Raw genomic sequence first — 15,143 nt, 5'->3', positions numbered from 1 at the left:
GCAACTCATTCTTTGACTGCTTTGAATTGGTATCTATTTAGTAAAGCTGTTTTATTTTTGTCTTTGTTTGTGTTGTAAATTTATTTCAGATATATTGTCATAATGACATCCTAAGCGGCATTTAGCAAATCCCTTCAAATATTATTGTACTCATTTTTATCAATTATATTCCAAAAGATAAAAAAAAAACCAACAGTAGTCCAGAGACTACTACTACTACTCATTTCACGTGTAGATGAAAAAAACACAACAACAACAACCACCTTTCTTCTGGGCATCTCATAGAGCAAGAGTTAACACTGAAATCAATCATTATATTCTTTAGCTGAGGTCCAGCTGTTAAGGTAGAATGTGTTGGTAAAGTCTTCATTTTTCCTTCTTTCAAAATTGTAAATGAAAGATAAGGGCTAAATCTGGGGGGTGGGATTTTTTTCACTACATTCCAAACTGAATAAGGGTCTCTGATACCAGCTATATCTTCAATGATATCCATGATCTTCTTGCTTGATTAAAAATAAATTATATCCACTGGATTACCTCATCCTAATCAATAGAAAACATATTTCTTTTACCACTTTAACACTGCATTAAATCATAGAGTGCATAATTAGTCTTGTCTCTTTTCTGAAACACTGAATCAAAAAGTCTGCCCAGAATCTTGTGAACAAGTACATCCCTAATATTCAGGGTTTCCCCCCCTGAAGTGGAATAAGGGACAAATCTTCTATCTCTTTCAGGAAACAGTAAGGAATATGTAAGAGACAGCACTAGAGAGTACCTTGAGATTCTGGAATATTCAGAGAAATATTGCTATACATAATTGCTAGTGTATAACAGTGTTCATAAATCATGTTTTGTTTGAACCATGATTTGTCATATGCCTTAATTCACCCATAATTCTAAATTTCAGAATATAGATTATGAGGGTTCAGACATCATTGTAAAGTAAAATTAAAAAAACCCTAAATTATGGTTTAATAGAGTACAGTCAATTCAGCCATTTTCAATAAAAAATAAACTGCTGTTACTTTTGTATTATGATACTTAATATATAATATATTCAATAAAAATTAATTAAGTGCTGATAATAATGGATGACAGTGACTTCGGTGTATTTGTTATCAATCATTTATTATTGAAAACAAAGTGGATTTTCTTATCTGGCACATAAACAATTATTTCTACAAAAAGGAAACCCTACAAATCTTGATAATTTATACAAATATGCTTTCTCAAAAAATAAAAATTTAATTTAGTAAATTTGTGCTCTTATTTTTAAGCACTGTCTGCAATATCCACCACAAATCCCTGAGCAGAGACAATAATTTTAAACTTATTTGAAAATTGAGAGATATAAAGCCTAACCCTATACTGAAAATGAATGGAAAAACAAGATTTTAACAATTTGTTATTGTTCGGTTTGAGACAAGCAAAACTTGTGTACAACTTCATGGAAATCTAGTGTATAAGAAACGTAATTATGAATAAAGAACACAAAAAAGGAGACGGTATAATAAAAAGTAAAATGTTACAACTAGGAAGTTGACTTTGCATCTGATGCCGAAGTTTAACATTTCAGAATGTCATATTAGTACAGTTAAATTGCTATCCTATAAACAATTCCATGGAGTTTGACCCACTGAATTTAATTGGATTTACTCTTGAGTATACATACATAGGATGATGCTAAAAATTCAATCTTCATCATTAATACAGCATTTGGTTTTACAGTTTTGAGAAAATGATGCAACAGTACATTGTTCCGTTAAATAGACACAAGCTAACATTGCATTTTATCCATATCTGAATGCATAACAGTAAGAACGTTGAATTTCATAGGTTAACATTTTAGTTTTCTCTATCCCATAAAACAGTTTCTGGAACTGCACTTGGAAGGAAAAAATTTAAAGGTCACTCAACTGCACAAAGCTCTAAAATAAAATTGGCTAATGCAAAAAAACAGAAATTAAAAGATGGTGCCTAATAATAAATTTTTTCTAACAATGGTACTCTAGTGGAAAATCAAGCAAGCTCAGAGTATCACCAAGGATGACAAATTGTGGTTATGCTGAGAAAATAGCCCATTGTTCCTTAATAAGTCTACATAGAAAGCTGGGGTGACTAAAATGCACAAAATAAATGTGTTCCTGTTTCCTTCTAAACACCAATACATTCTTTAAACATTTAAAAGCACACCATGAAAAGCAACCAGAAGACTGGCAACAGTTGTGGAATCCTAGCTAAAGAACTATTAGCTACAGTTGGCAAATAAAAACCTTCAACAATGCATCACTTCCAAAGTAATAACAACAGAATGATATTCAATACAAACACTTTTTTTAACTTAGGGAGGATTCTTAGAGACACCTAACCTTCAATCTATGATACTGCAGGATGTAGTGCCAGGATCAAAGGATCATAGAACTAGCTCCCTATTTCTGAAACAATCATCTATGCTTCCCATTTTAATTTGAAATGGCTTTAAGTATGAATTTAGAATTGGCTATATATTTCATAGATGAAAAATTAAGTCAGCCAATAGCAAGCCCTTGAACATGTCTGCAATAGGTCTTTGGTGCCAGTCAAACTGATTTAAAACTGACGGTTGGGGATATATGCCATTTTGAAATTACAGTGTAATTTATTTAGTTAATAAAGGGATTTGGTAAATGGTCTAGTTTTTAAATAATGCTATTATGCAAATCATAAAAATTAGGCTAAATAAGCTGAAATATTAAACCTAAGAAAAGAATGCAGAATTGGGTTAGAATTTGCACACATTTTTCTCTTCATCTATAAATAAAATTAAATAAATGCAAAAATAATAAATGCAAAAAAATATTGTCAGTCACATAATTCCTTTTGGTCTAACACTTTGTGGATTCACTATTTTTTTTTAAAAAAATTAAACTTTTAGTTTCTTGCAAATAGCACAATAGTTTATTTTTCACAATCAGTTGGTAAATCCTGCTGCTAACATTTCAAAAAAAATGCATTCACCAAATGCATGCCTACAAATTTGTTGTTAATCCAATGACAACGTACTTGGAAAGTATATTTACACAAACTGGCAACCTGGGTATCAGTTTAATGGAGATAGTAGTTTGCTTTATGTGTGCTTGATGCACCATGTAAGCAATCGATGAATGCATTCTACAGCATGTACAGATGCAACAAGCTACAAGTGTTTGCATATTTTCAAAAACAATGTTAGTAACATGTTCACCTACACTGTTCTATCCTTTGCTTTCAATGTACTAAAAGGCAGAAAATGCATGTTTCTTCTTCATATGTCTACCCAGTTCATATTTAAAATGTTTGTATACAAATGGATTTCTTTTTAATAAAATATGTATTGTTGAAAAGAAAAAACCTAAATCCATTCTTTATATTTAATTACTATGGACATGGCTGTCCAGCTTAACTGTGATCTGATCTTGGAAGTAAGGCAAGCTGGATAAAGCAACAAAGCATAACAAAGTTGAAGTTGAGAGCAAGGTTCAGTTCTCCTACCCAGTGGATAGGTTCGGTTTTAAAACACAGATCACTCCCATTTTGTACGAGGGCAAAGCAAAGATAGAAGCGTTTACTGTACAATATGGGTTCAGCAACCTGCTGTACTTTTTAAAGTAATTGACTATTCAGGCTCTGGAGCATAGTAGATTACAAGAAGATGACAAACAGCTTGCCTTAATTCTTCATTTACTATTGTATATGGTTAATTCTATATTCCAAGTCTCCTTCACTGTTGCTTGCTTCTACACATTCAGAGGATAATTCACAGCCAGCCAGCCAGCCAACCAACCAAACAGGTTGACAATATGCATTTGCCAGTGAAGATTAGACATGAAACCACATCTTTCTTTTTTTTTTCAAATGATTGAGCTAGTACAGTATGTGAAGTAGCTCAGAAGGCAGGTCTGTGGATTTATACAATATCAAGACAAATAGCAAACACTTAGTTTTAGTATACATTTAATGAATTACAGCCTAAAATAATAATTTAAGCCAGTTTTTATCCTCTTCTAAATTCTTAGTTTGACTGGAAGGATGCTCTATAGGCCAACATGACTTTTCTATCAGAAACCACATAAAAATGACCAAAGTGAGAATGAGTAATATGCCCTAGTGAATATGCTAAAGTGGGTCCCTTTCAGGTGATCCAGTTTCAGGATTTTGTTTTTTTTTTTAAATTTTCTAGGTTTGGGCAATAATTATTAAGTCCTTCATGAAACTTATCAAAAAGATTCTGCTCCTTTCTCATTTTCAATTAGAAACCTCAAAATGCAGCCCTGTAGGTACTCCTAGCAGCAATTACAACCTTTGACAATTACAGCTTAGTTAGCAAGAGCACTCAACAAATAGTACTCCAAAAGCTAGTTTGGATTTTAATAGTTTTCTAAACTCTTTGCAAACAGCAACAACAACACTTTTTAAAACCCTGCATTATGTTTTGGTTGTTCTTAAGCCTTGTTTTTCCATAATATTCCAGAGTTTGCGAAGATTTGATTGTGTGATGACATCATCCGGTTTAAACTGAAGGGCATGGAGATAGTTTGATTCAGCCTCCAAAAGTTTGCCATTAAGATGAAGAATAGCTCCCAAATTCATTAAGGCAGCTGGGTACTGGACAAAAAGAAAAAGAATGGAGAAAACATGAGTTTATCTTTCTTAGCTTTCATCTAAGTAGCAAAATTATTCCTGTATTTTTTTGTAGGCTACTTTTATGGAAACAATTAAGCAAGTGGAAGAAGCATGAATGGTAAGGAGTGGGTTGATCAGATGCACAGCACACTTTGCAGTAAAATGTTCAAGATAGAGAACATTAACTCCTTTAATGTGCAAACCACAGGTAATAGGACTTCTTATCACCAAAAGCGTGCTCTCCACACACAAAAACTTTTTCTTCTTCTTACTTGATAAGGAAAATTGGAAGACAAATCAATTTTATTAGATGCTCATTTAAAACTTCCTAGCAAGCCTTGGACTTCGGGTTTTGCGCCCGTAGCACATGGCCGTGTGAGAGCAGACCTCCGCTCCCCATGGCTAGTTTCATCCTGCCAGGGGGACCCTAGATAGGTCCAAAGTTGCCCCGAAGAGGTGACCGTGAAGGAGGAGTGCCCCGTTGATCACGAAGCAATGGCGGTCACTTCATTTGATCCAGGGGAAGCCCTCCAAACCTGACAGGAGAAAGGCTAGCATGAGATCAGCATCTAGCCCAAGCTACTTGCAGCCGAAGTCCCAGAGCAGAAACCTGAACACCGGTGAACAGTGTGCTTGGAATTGGTGAGAGTACTGATCTTCTTTCTTCTATCTACTAATTGAATCCTTGAGAAAGATCCCCAATCAAGAAAACCTCTGGAAGTGAAGGGAGGGGACTATATCCCCATTCCCTTAATAGTCGGAAGCAGTGAATTAATATTAAGGAGGAAAGAGATATACTAAAATTTGATTTAAAATACTACAGTCTGGATAAATCTAGGAACTAAGAAACTGTCAAGATTATACCCTAATTTTGATGAAATTATAAAAATATAACAAAATAACTTTTTGATTTAAAAAAAACTGAAAAAAGAAATAACTGCTGACATCTACTGGAGAATCAGTACTTAAATTGGAAAATTTAGACAGTTAGATGACTAACATATGAAGAAATTATGACTGATAAGAGTTGGATTGAATATAAGGGAAATTAAGCGTAAACAAAAATTATGAAAATAGGATGTATGCTGAACTAATGAGATGATGAGTTATAAGAATAATATGTTGAAAAAAAATGTCATACATAGAGATTATAACTATCTGTATAAATATAAAAAATGCCTATATCTAATCATATATATATGAAAATATTAAGATATTTGGTTAAGGTTGAAGAAGGAGAATATAAATGGGAGAAGGGAAGATCAAAGAAATATACCATTAATTAATATACTAATTATGGAATTACCAAACTTAATCATTATTGATTGTTAATTATTATTGTCCTTTTTTTTCTTGTTAAAATATAAACCAAGACAACACGCTGTACCAGGCACTGGAGATTGTTATAGTTAAAAACCAATAAAATATTTATAAAAAAATAATAAAACTTCCTAGCAAGCCCATTCATGAGAAGGAATTAGAATTCAGTTTGATGAAATAAACAACTGTGTAACTTCTTTTATTCTGATGCCATGTACAATATCTTGATTATTGTCACTGCTGGCTTCAAATATTAATGTTATCAAGAAAGTATTATTATGTTCAATTGAAGAAAACAGGTTAAACATACATTTAAATGTAAATAATATGTTGCCTGACTGCATCACTGCAGCTACTTTGCAATGTGGCAAACAATTATGTTGAAGTTTGAATGATTTTATGCCCAGCAGTCTCTAATAGGTTTGAGGGTTTATAAAAATAATTCTTAAGATTCAATTATGGCACTCATTAGTAATGCTGAATACTGCTGCTGCTGCATCATTAAAACTTTTAGAAATACTTAGTAGAGGATCCTAGGAAGTCTCCAGTTCCTTCCTGTCATACTGGAAATAAGCTTTCTGCTTCACATCATTCCACTACCTGGTAACTTTATACTGCTTCAGCCTCCTAAATGAATGAATGAATGATACTGGAGCATGGGTGTCTATCGTGACATACTGTGACGTATCGTGACATTTTTTGCCTTTGCGGAGCCAGGGTGGGTGTGGCCTGCACGTGATGCATCCGAACCATGGGCCACCAGTTTGACACCCCTGTACTAGAGCATGCTATGTGCTGCAGATGCTCTGTTCAAAGAAGGAGTTAACCTGAGACAATGAAAGAGGGGCAATTTCAAGTGAATATGAGCTAAAGTAATGTTCTAGGAAAAGAGCAGAAATTAGTCAGGAAGTTATACAATACAAGGAGAGAAACTGTCAGTAACAAATTCATTTATTGGGATATAATATTTCAATACTTCCTAACAAAAAAGTATGGAGTTGTTAAATATGAGAATGATAACCACTACATTATTTAGCTTAGGTCATTATTACAGTAAACTAAAAATAACTAGTATTTCCTGAAAATTTTAAAGTATTTTTCTCATTGTTCTTGTGACATCGTAGATCTGCTTAGTACCACCACTGGTTATTAAATATATTGTGTGGGCACCAAGAGGTTGCCTGCTTCTGCTGTAAAGTAATTACTGCCTAAGGTAAAGGTAAAGGTAAAGGTAAAGGTTCCCCTGCACATGCATGTTAGTCGTTTCCAACTCTAGGGGCCGGTGCTCATCTCCGTTTCAAAGCCGAAGAGCCAGCGCTTGTCTGAGGACATCTCCGTGGTCATGTGGCCGGCATGACTAGACGCCAAAGGCGCACGGAATGCTGTTACCTTCCCACCATAGTGGTCCCTATTTTTCTACTTGCATTTTTATGTGCTTTCAAACTGCTAGGTTGGCAGAAGCTGGGACGAGTAACAGGCGCTCACTCTGTTACGCGGCACTTGGGATTCGACCCGCCAAACTGCCGACCTTCTGATCGACAAGCTCAGCATCCTAACCCACTGAGCCACTGCGTCCCTTTAATTACTGCCTATCTTCTTTCAAATTTTATTTTTTTATGTTTTACAGAGTGTTGTAAGACTTACACCTGTTTGGTTTTATAAAATCAATCCAAGTACCTCCTGAAGTGATTATTCTGCAGTGCACAAAATGCTTTTTGCTGTTCTGAACTACGGCAATTCTGGACATTCAGCATCACTAAGGAAAGCCTTTACTGAACCAGAAGAAACCTCAGACCTACTAAAGAGAGCTGGGCATGTGGTGTCAGATGAAAGGAAATATTATGATATTCTTCACAAAATACACAGTTTTGAAATCATTGATGCTCGCTGCCTACCATTTTGCTCAATGCTTAAATGCGTCCATCACTAATACAATTGTCCAGATCTGCTTTTATTACAAACATAGGAGTGATAGAAAAAGAGAAGTCTTTCAACTTGTCCAACCCAACAGAATGCACACTATCTGCCCGATTATTCCAAATACCATGTTATAAATTTTTAGTTCAGTTCTTCCTGCATCACACCTCCAATGAAAATGCTGCCCTTCCACACTTATAATATGCCCAGCTGAAGGCATGAAACTGGCACCTTGTCTAGAAGGGGCTTTTCAGCCAATTGTGCTAGATGTCATTCATGGCAAGCCAATCATAGTTTGAGGCCTGCAAAGGATAAAAGACTGGTTTTTTTTTTTAAAAAAAAAAAACCTGCCTCTTATCCTAGTAGCAATTGCATGCTGCCACCTGAAAATGGATTCACTTATTTTCTTTATACACACTGTATTTTATAAAAGACAGATGAAGATGATTTTCAGTATATTAGCTACTGGCCCGGTAATGTGGGACTTCTCCAACCACAGAACAAATGACATCCTGGCCACATGAAACAAAAGACGTCCTCTTCATTCATTTCCTTTTGGAGACAGAGTCTTTACATCAAAAGGAGCCAGCTGGCAGTTTTATTAAGCTTTTAATATAATTCTTTTATGGTTTTAGGGGAAATTATGCAGTTATTAGGGAGGTTCCTGGGTAATCAGTTGCCCAGCCTGTAGAGATTTATGATCTTTCTCCAAAGATTGCAATGCTAGCAAAGAAAAGTGTATTGATAGTAGGTTCATCATGATGACCCAGTGAGTGATATTTTTACACTTGCAATTAAATTAGACTTGGGTCAAAAGGTACTTCTGTATGTCACTGTGGAAACCTACATACATGATTGGATGCCTAACTCATATTTACTACTATCAGGTAAGAATGGTACAGGGAGAATGAAAAAAGATAACAGTAGAAAAGGAAGGCAATTAGAAGACTAGAAACAGCAAAAGAGTACTTTTTTCTGAATTCAGCTTGACAAGTAATAGTAGAAGGGACCATCTTTCACGAATGTTTGAAGTAAGAATTATTTATTTCTCCTCTTGTTCTTTTCTGTTGTGCCTCACATTTCCCCTTTTCCTTTCTTATTGATATTTTTTTCTATATAGTTGCATTAAAAACATATAGACTAACAGAACACATTCTCTATCTAACCTTTATTTCATGGTAGGCAACCTATGGACTGTGCGTGGGCCAGTGGCTGGAGATACTTTTTAATTCACCCCCTACCTTTCTTGCCCAATCTGATTTAGTTTCAGATGAGAATGATTTTAAATGAGAACTGGGCACACTGGGGGCAACTTACTCTAACACTTTTATTTCCCCAAGTTCATCAACACTCTCTTGGCATCCTTAAAAGTAAAATGATGCATGACCACAAGACCCATTTTGTTTGAAAGCATGTCCATCTGCCCTTGAACTGTGCCCTGGGGTACCGGCACGGTTCAAGGATTAATCTAATCTGTTAAACCAACTCTCCTTTTGTGAAAACAAAGTCATACTCATGGGAATCATTTTATGTAAACTCTTACCAGAAAAACACCCTATCCTCATCCTCTGGAACTAGCTATTTCTTATTTCTGTCTTGATTATGCTTTCCTACTCTTCCATTGTTTAAATATACTTCTATTCACCTCTATTAATTTTCATATGGTATTTTCTTTCTTTAAACAAAATTTATCAAATATAATACTCATAAAGAAATCCCAACAAAATCAAATAAATACCTATCTCCTCCATGTGCCATTATTAAAACAGAGTTTGGAAGTGTATAGAATACACTTCTAGTCTGAAGGATCAACATGGAATTTTAAATACCGTATTTCCTTTTGTCAAATTCTGTGTGTATCTATTTTCATGGATCCCAATATGCACACTCTGACAAGCAGATTATAAATGCATGGCTGTATACCTTATTGAAAGTTGGCCTTGAGTGCTTATGTCAATAAATTTAGTAAATGAATACATTTATTTGTTAAAAAATAAAATGTTATTGATACATTTCAGAAACTGGAGCTATATTTTTAAATAATAATATTTAACTGAAAGATTTTTCAATACTAATTGTTTCCTTAATTTTTCAGTTAATCCCATTTCTCACATTTTAATACCATTGATTCAAAAAATTGTATCCACTGTATTATATCCACTGTATTGAAGGAGCCTTGGTGGAGCAGTGGGCTAATGCCTTCTTAAGTAACACCAGCTGCCTGCAATTAGTGCAGGTTCGAGTCCCACCAGTCTCAAGGTTGACTCAGCCTTCCATCCTTCCGAGGTAGGTAAAATGAGGACCCAGATTGTTGGGGGCAATAAGCTGACTTTGTAATAATGCTGCTTGGGGGGCCCAAAAGCCCTAATAAGCAGGCATATACATAGAATGAAGGCTATTGCTAAGCACATTGATTTGTGCTTAGATTGTAAGCCGCCCTGAGTCTTCGGAGAAGGGTGGGATATAAATGGGATTAAAATAAAAAATAAAAATTACTATATTAAATCTATGTATCTCATAAGGATGAAACATTGCTCAGCAATATTTCCAATTTTTTCAAAAACAAAATTTGTTTTTGACCAAAATGATTAATTAATATTGCATTCTATGTAGCACTCTATGTGATTTATTTTTATCCTGACTTGCTGCCAACACCCAAACACAAATGTAAAGGCATTTTATGTTATAAATGTTACACTTCATCTGCCTGCCATTTTTATAAGCCAGTTCATATTATCTTTGAAGTTTTAGAAATTTCTCTGTCAAATAATCATAACAGCCTTTCCACAAAAGAAAAAAAAACATTAGCATATTATGGTTCTAAGATTCTTTGGTGAATAAGGTTAAACCTCTCCTTTAGTAACTTGCTTGAACGGGGACAGGAGTTAACAAGGAATTTCAACAGGCTGTCATGAAGCCAAAGCATGTGACAACTGTCCCTTTGTTGTTTTCTCATAGTGAAATCAGAGTGCAAGACTCAATTGAATTGGCTGATGTTGCTATGTCAAGTTAAACTTTGGTGATTACAATGTAAGTAAAAAGAGTATCTTCACAATATCTGCAAATGGTCTATCTAGTGCAATGGCCAGAAATATGTCTTTCAGGGTATTCAGCATTCATTGCTGCTGAAGGCAAACAGAAAAACTAAAACTGAGGCCAACATAAAGTATATTTGATACAAATATATGATGGAAACCATCTAAATATAGCAAGTATAGATAACAACATATTATTTTACTTGATAATCATTTTTGAATCTTCTTAAAAGAAATTTAAGAATTAATTTGGAGTAAACTGTCCTACCACAAAAAATGTTAAGCCACAGCAGCCACTCTGCCTTTGAAAAGGAATGAGGACTTCAGGAAAATGTGTAAGTTTTGAGTACTAATCAAATGATCAAATTACGTGCATCTGTATATTCATACAATCATTTAAGCTACTTTAGACAGATTAGAAAGACACTGAATGCATAACCTAATAATAATAATAATAATAATAATAATAATAATAATAATAATAATAATAATAATAATAATAATATATGATTTATCTATGATTTTCCAGGCCCCATCTCATTTATTTACCATTGTAGCAGGTCAACTATTGGTTTTTAAACAGCTGCATTAATTTGCTGGGTGATACAACATGGCAAAGTGTATATAAATATACATCTACAGCGGTAATTTCAATGAGGTTAAATTCCCTGAGTCCTCAAGCTAGTTCAAAGTATTGTTTTCTGTATTCAGTGTGCCTATTTGGTTTTCTAAAGAACAGCCATGGGGCTTTTGTTGCTGAAAAAGATTTAATTTCTGAAAAACATGGCATCCAGATACGTCGGCTTAATATTAGGGCAGTTGTCCTTGAGCGAGCTCTGTTCCGAAGGGTTGTTTGCTATTTGAAAACACATACAGTAGCTTTATAAAGAGGAATGAAATAATAAAAGAGAAAACAAAAAAGATTTATCTGCAGGGTGCATCACCAGAATCAGGGTGGTTCTGCTTCATCTAGCCAATGACCATGCTATAATGTGCTGTCAGGCCTTTTCATCCTCATGTGGTGATAGCAAGCATTTTACTTGAACTTTTATTTCTGCTGTTACTGCCAGACTGCAATGTGTGATTTTCAAAAGCAATCAAAATGTCAAACCAGTATTTTTTATGGCTAAAAAGAACCATGCACTGCTGAATCACTTTGGAGTTGGCATTTATTTTTTGACAGACCCCAATGTGTTACTTTCACAACACATACTGTAAGGATATGGAGCTGCCTTTCGGGTTCTTGGTGATGCTGCTTAAGCAACTTGAATAGATGAATTTTACAGTCTGGTAGAAAGAAGTTCCCTGAGGATGAGCTTCAGCCTGAGTCTGAAAGCTCGGAAGACTAAACCTCTGGTCCCAGTGACCCATTCATATTGGAACCTGCAACATTATCACATGATCTTCCTCTGGAGGAGAAAGCTCCAATTTTAAATAATAGAAAGTTACACAAAATAAATGTCCTCTTCATGGTAGTTTTTCTTCTTTCAAGTGATTATTATAAAAATTTACTTGGCGTGATTAAAAAAATGTGTAATGTTAACATATTTCGAACACTACTATGCCTTATATATCTGATAAAATTACAACAATGTTAGAAATTGTTACAAGGGGCTTCTGGACAAGCTATAGGGACCTGAAGATGGCTCTATGAAAGCAGAGCCAATGATTGCAGCAAAGACCAAGGAACAAGTAAGTAGACCAATTCTTCAAAACCTCTCTGGAGAAGGAGAGAACAGGAGGTAGCTCACATGTTCTCTTGATGCCTCTCCTGGCAAGGAGATGACAGGATGGTAATTTTCTGTGGGTCTGAATACTTGGAGATGATGGGATGAGCCAGCTGGCTCACAGCAGAGCCTTTTAAAGGACATGAAGCTCAGAGACCTCCCTTTCTAACCCCTTTTGCCTATTAACTATTCTAAAGTTGTTAAAGACCTCCAGAATGAAGGATTTGAAAAGTCTTCATTGGGTAAGTTTATCTTCAGCTATGATGAAGAAAAGAAAAATTAAATACAAACTTATGAACTTAAAAGAATTTGAAATAAACAGTAAAAAGCTAAATAAGATTTTAATCTAAGAAAGTTATGAATGGATTAAAGGTTCAGGTAAATTGGAAACTTTAACTTTTACTATAAGATATGGAATTATAAAAAAAAAATAAACGTCTTGTGGGAAGCAGATAACATTTTGGTTATCCAGACAGTTGCAAGTCATAACAAAAGATAAGTTGTGATTTTAGAAACTGGACACTAGAGAAAACTAAAGATTTAAAGCAAAAAAATAACATGTTTGATGTCAGTTAATACTGATGTTATAAAATGACAGAAAACATTATAACATCAGAAATGTTAAGATTTTCGAGCCAGAATTTATTAACTACAATATCAACACTTTCAGTAATTATGTCTGCTTCTATGGATGTACTTTATTTATGATGGAATGACAGAGGTGGAACAAATTTTAACTGACAAGACAGAGAAATTACAGAATGTGGATCTACAAATAACAGGCCAAGAGAATGATTTGGAAAAGGATACTTTACTTGATATACAAAAGAAACTGCCTGAAATTTTAAAAGGGAAAAAGAAATGATAAACCAAAGGAATGGCCTGGAAAATGTTTTCCTATTAGATCCACAAAAGAGATTTGTTGAAGCTTTGAAGATATCTGTAGGATGGGATTCAGAAGAATTGAAGAAAAATCAAATCCTATGACAATATTTGACTGAATTAAAGACTGGGACTTTTAGAAGTAAAAGGAATATAAAATTGGTTCATTTGTTCTAGGTTAGATTTTTTTGTTATTTTTTGCAATGCACTAGCAACTATTTATGGAATTTTTGCGGGATTGAAAAGTTGATATTTTATGGATTTATTTATAGATAACATCTGGGATATGGGATGAAGAGGTATCTATTTAATCTGATAGGCGCTGAAGAGTTATTAAATTTGTTTAGATTTAAATTTGTTGTGATGAAGGTTGGTAGTCACTTCTTTATATATTTCTTTTTTCTTTGTTATATTCTTTGGTTTTTTTTCTTTTTCCCTGCACTTTTTTCTTTCCATCTATTCTTTTTCTATAAATTTAATTTGTATTAGTTTTTATTATTATAATTAAAATTCTTAATAAAATTACATTAAAAAAGAAATTGTTCATGCCAACCACAATTATTAAATCAGTTGTACCTCAAGCCAAAGGGACAATCAATGTGTGTTTGAAAACAACATTTTAAATTCTTTGTGCATTCTACGAAGAACAGTGCCAGGAAATTTCTATTGGCAGAAAATATGCTGCCTAGGCAGGGAATAACAACAACAACAACAACAATAATTATAATTTGCAATCATGTAATTCTAACGCTGAAAAATCTACAATGATTGTCAGTTTGGCTCAATTTAAAGTATTAGTTTTATCCTCTAATGATTTAAACAGCTTAGGGTATACAGGGTATATAATCCCTGAAGGATTATCTGCCTTGAAATAATAGAAAATACTTGTAGCTCAGGTTTTAGATTTGGGCTGTGGTTTGTTCTCCAAGGTTGTTTCAATATAATTTCTGAACGTTTTGTTACCAAACTAGGTAACATCAGCAGCAGGATTTCTTGTCCTATTCTCCTTAGCTTATAAATGTCAACAAGACAGTAACTGCCCTGTTACTGTATGTACCTGTCTAATTAAGAATTGCAGGATAAACTGTTATAGAACACTGCAGCTTGCAAATAGAGAAGCTGGTTAGAAAAGCCAGTTCTTGCTTATTCATATTTTTAAAAGTCATTTTTTTCTTTTTTTGCAAAATACTAAAGGTAAAGGTTCCCCCGCACATGTGTGCTAGTCGTTTCCGACTCTAGGGGCCGGTGCTCATCTCCGTTTCAAAGCCGAAGAGCCAGCGCTTGTCCGAGGACGTCTCTGACTAGATGCCAAAGGCGCACGGAATGCTGTTACCTTCCCACCGTAGTGGTCCCTATTTTTCTACTTGCATTTTTTACGTGCTTTCGAACTGCTAGGTTGGCAGAAGCTGGGATGAGTAACAGGTGCTCACTCTGCTACGCGGCACTTGGGATTCGACCCGCCAAACTGCCGACCTTCTGATCGACAAATTCAGCGTCCTAACCCACTGAACCACCGCATCCCTTTGCAAAATACTACAAAATACTACAAAGGAAAAATAAATAAATATTCTACACACAAACCTACAGATAGTCTTTGCCTTGCCACCATTTATTTAAT

The 15,143-nt window shown here is 34.5% G+C and overlaps 1 protein-coding gene across 1 annotated transcript in view; it reads right to left on the bottom strand.

Annotated features, from left to right (window-relative positions):
• Nucleotides 1–1,120: 1,120 nt before the first annotated feature.
• Nucleotides 1,121–15,143, bottom strand: part of TMTC2 (transmembrane O-mannosyltransferase targeting cadherins 2) — a 217,662-nt gene continuing 203,639 nt past the window's right edge. Inside the window, exon 12 of the mRNA XM_083365136.1 lies at nt 1,121–4,626. Within this exon, the coding sequence (XP_083221262.1) occupies nt 4,447–4,626 (180 nt within the window). The 3' untranslated portion in view covers nt 1,121–4,446. The remainder of the gene's footprint in view (nt 4,627–15,143) is intronic.

Source organism: Vipera ursinii (assembly GCF_947247035.1).
Source record: "Vipera ursinii genome assembly, chromosome: 6".
Lineage (NCBI taxonomy): Eukaryota > Metazoa > Chordata > Lepidosauria > Squamata > Viperidae > Vipera > Vipera ursinii.
This window is presented reverse-complemented; position numbering and strand designations above follow the sequence as displayed.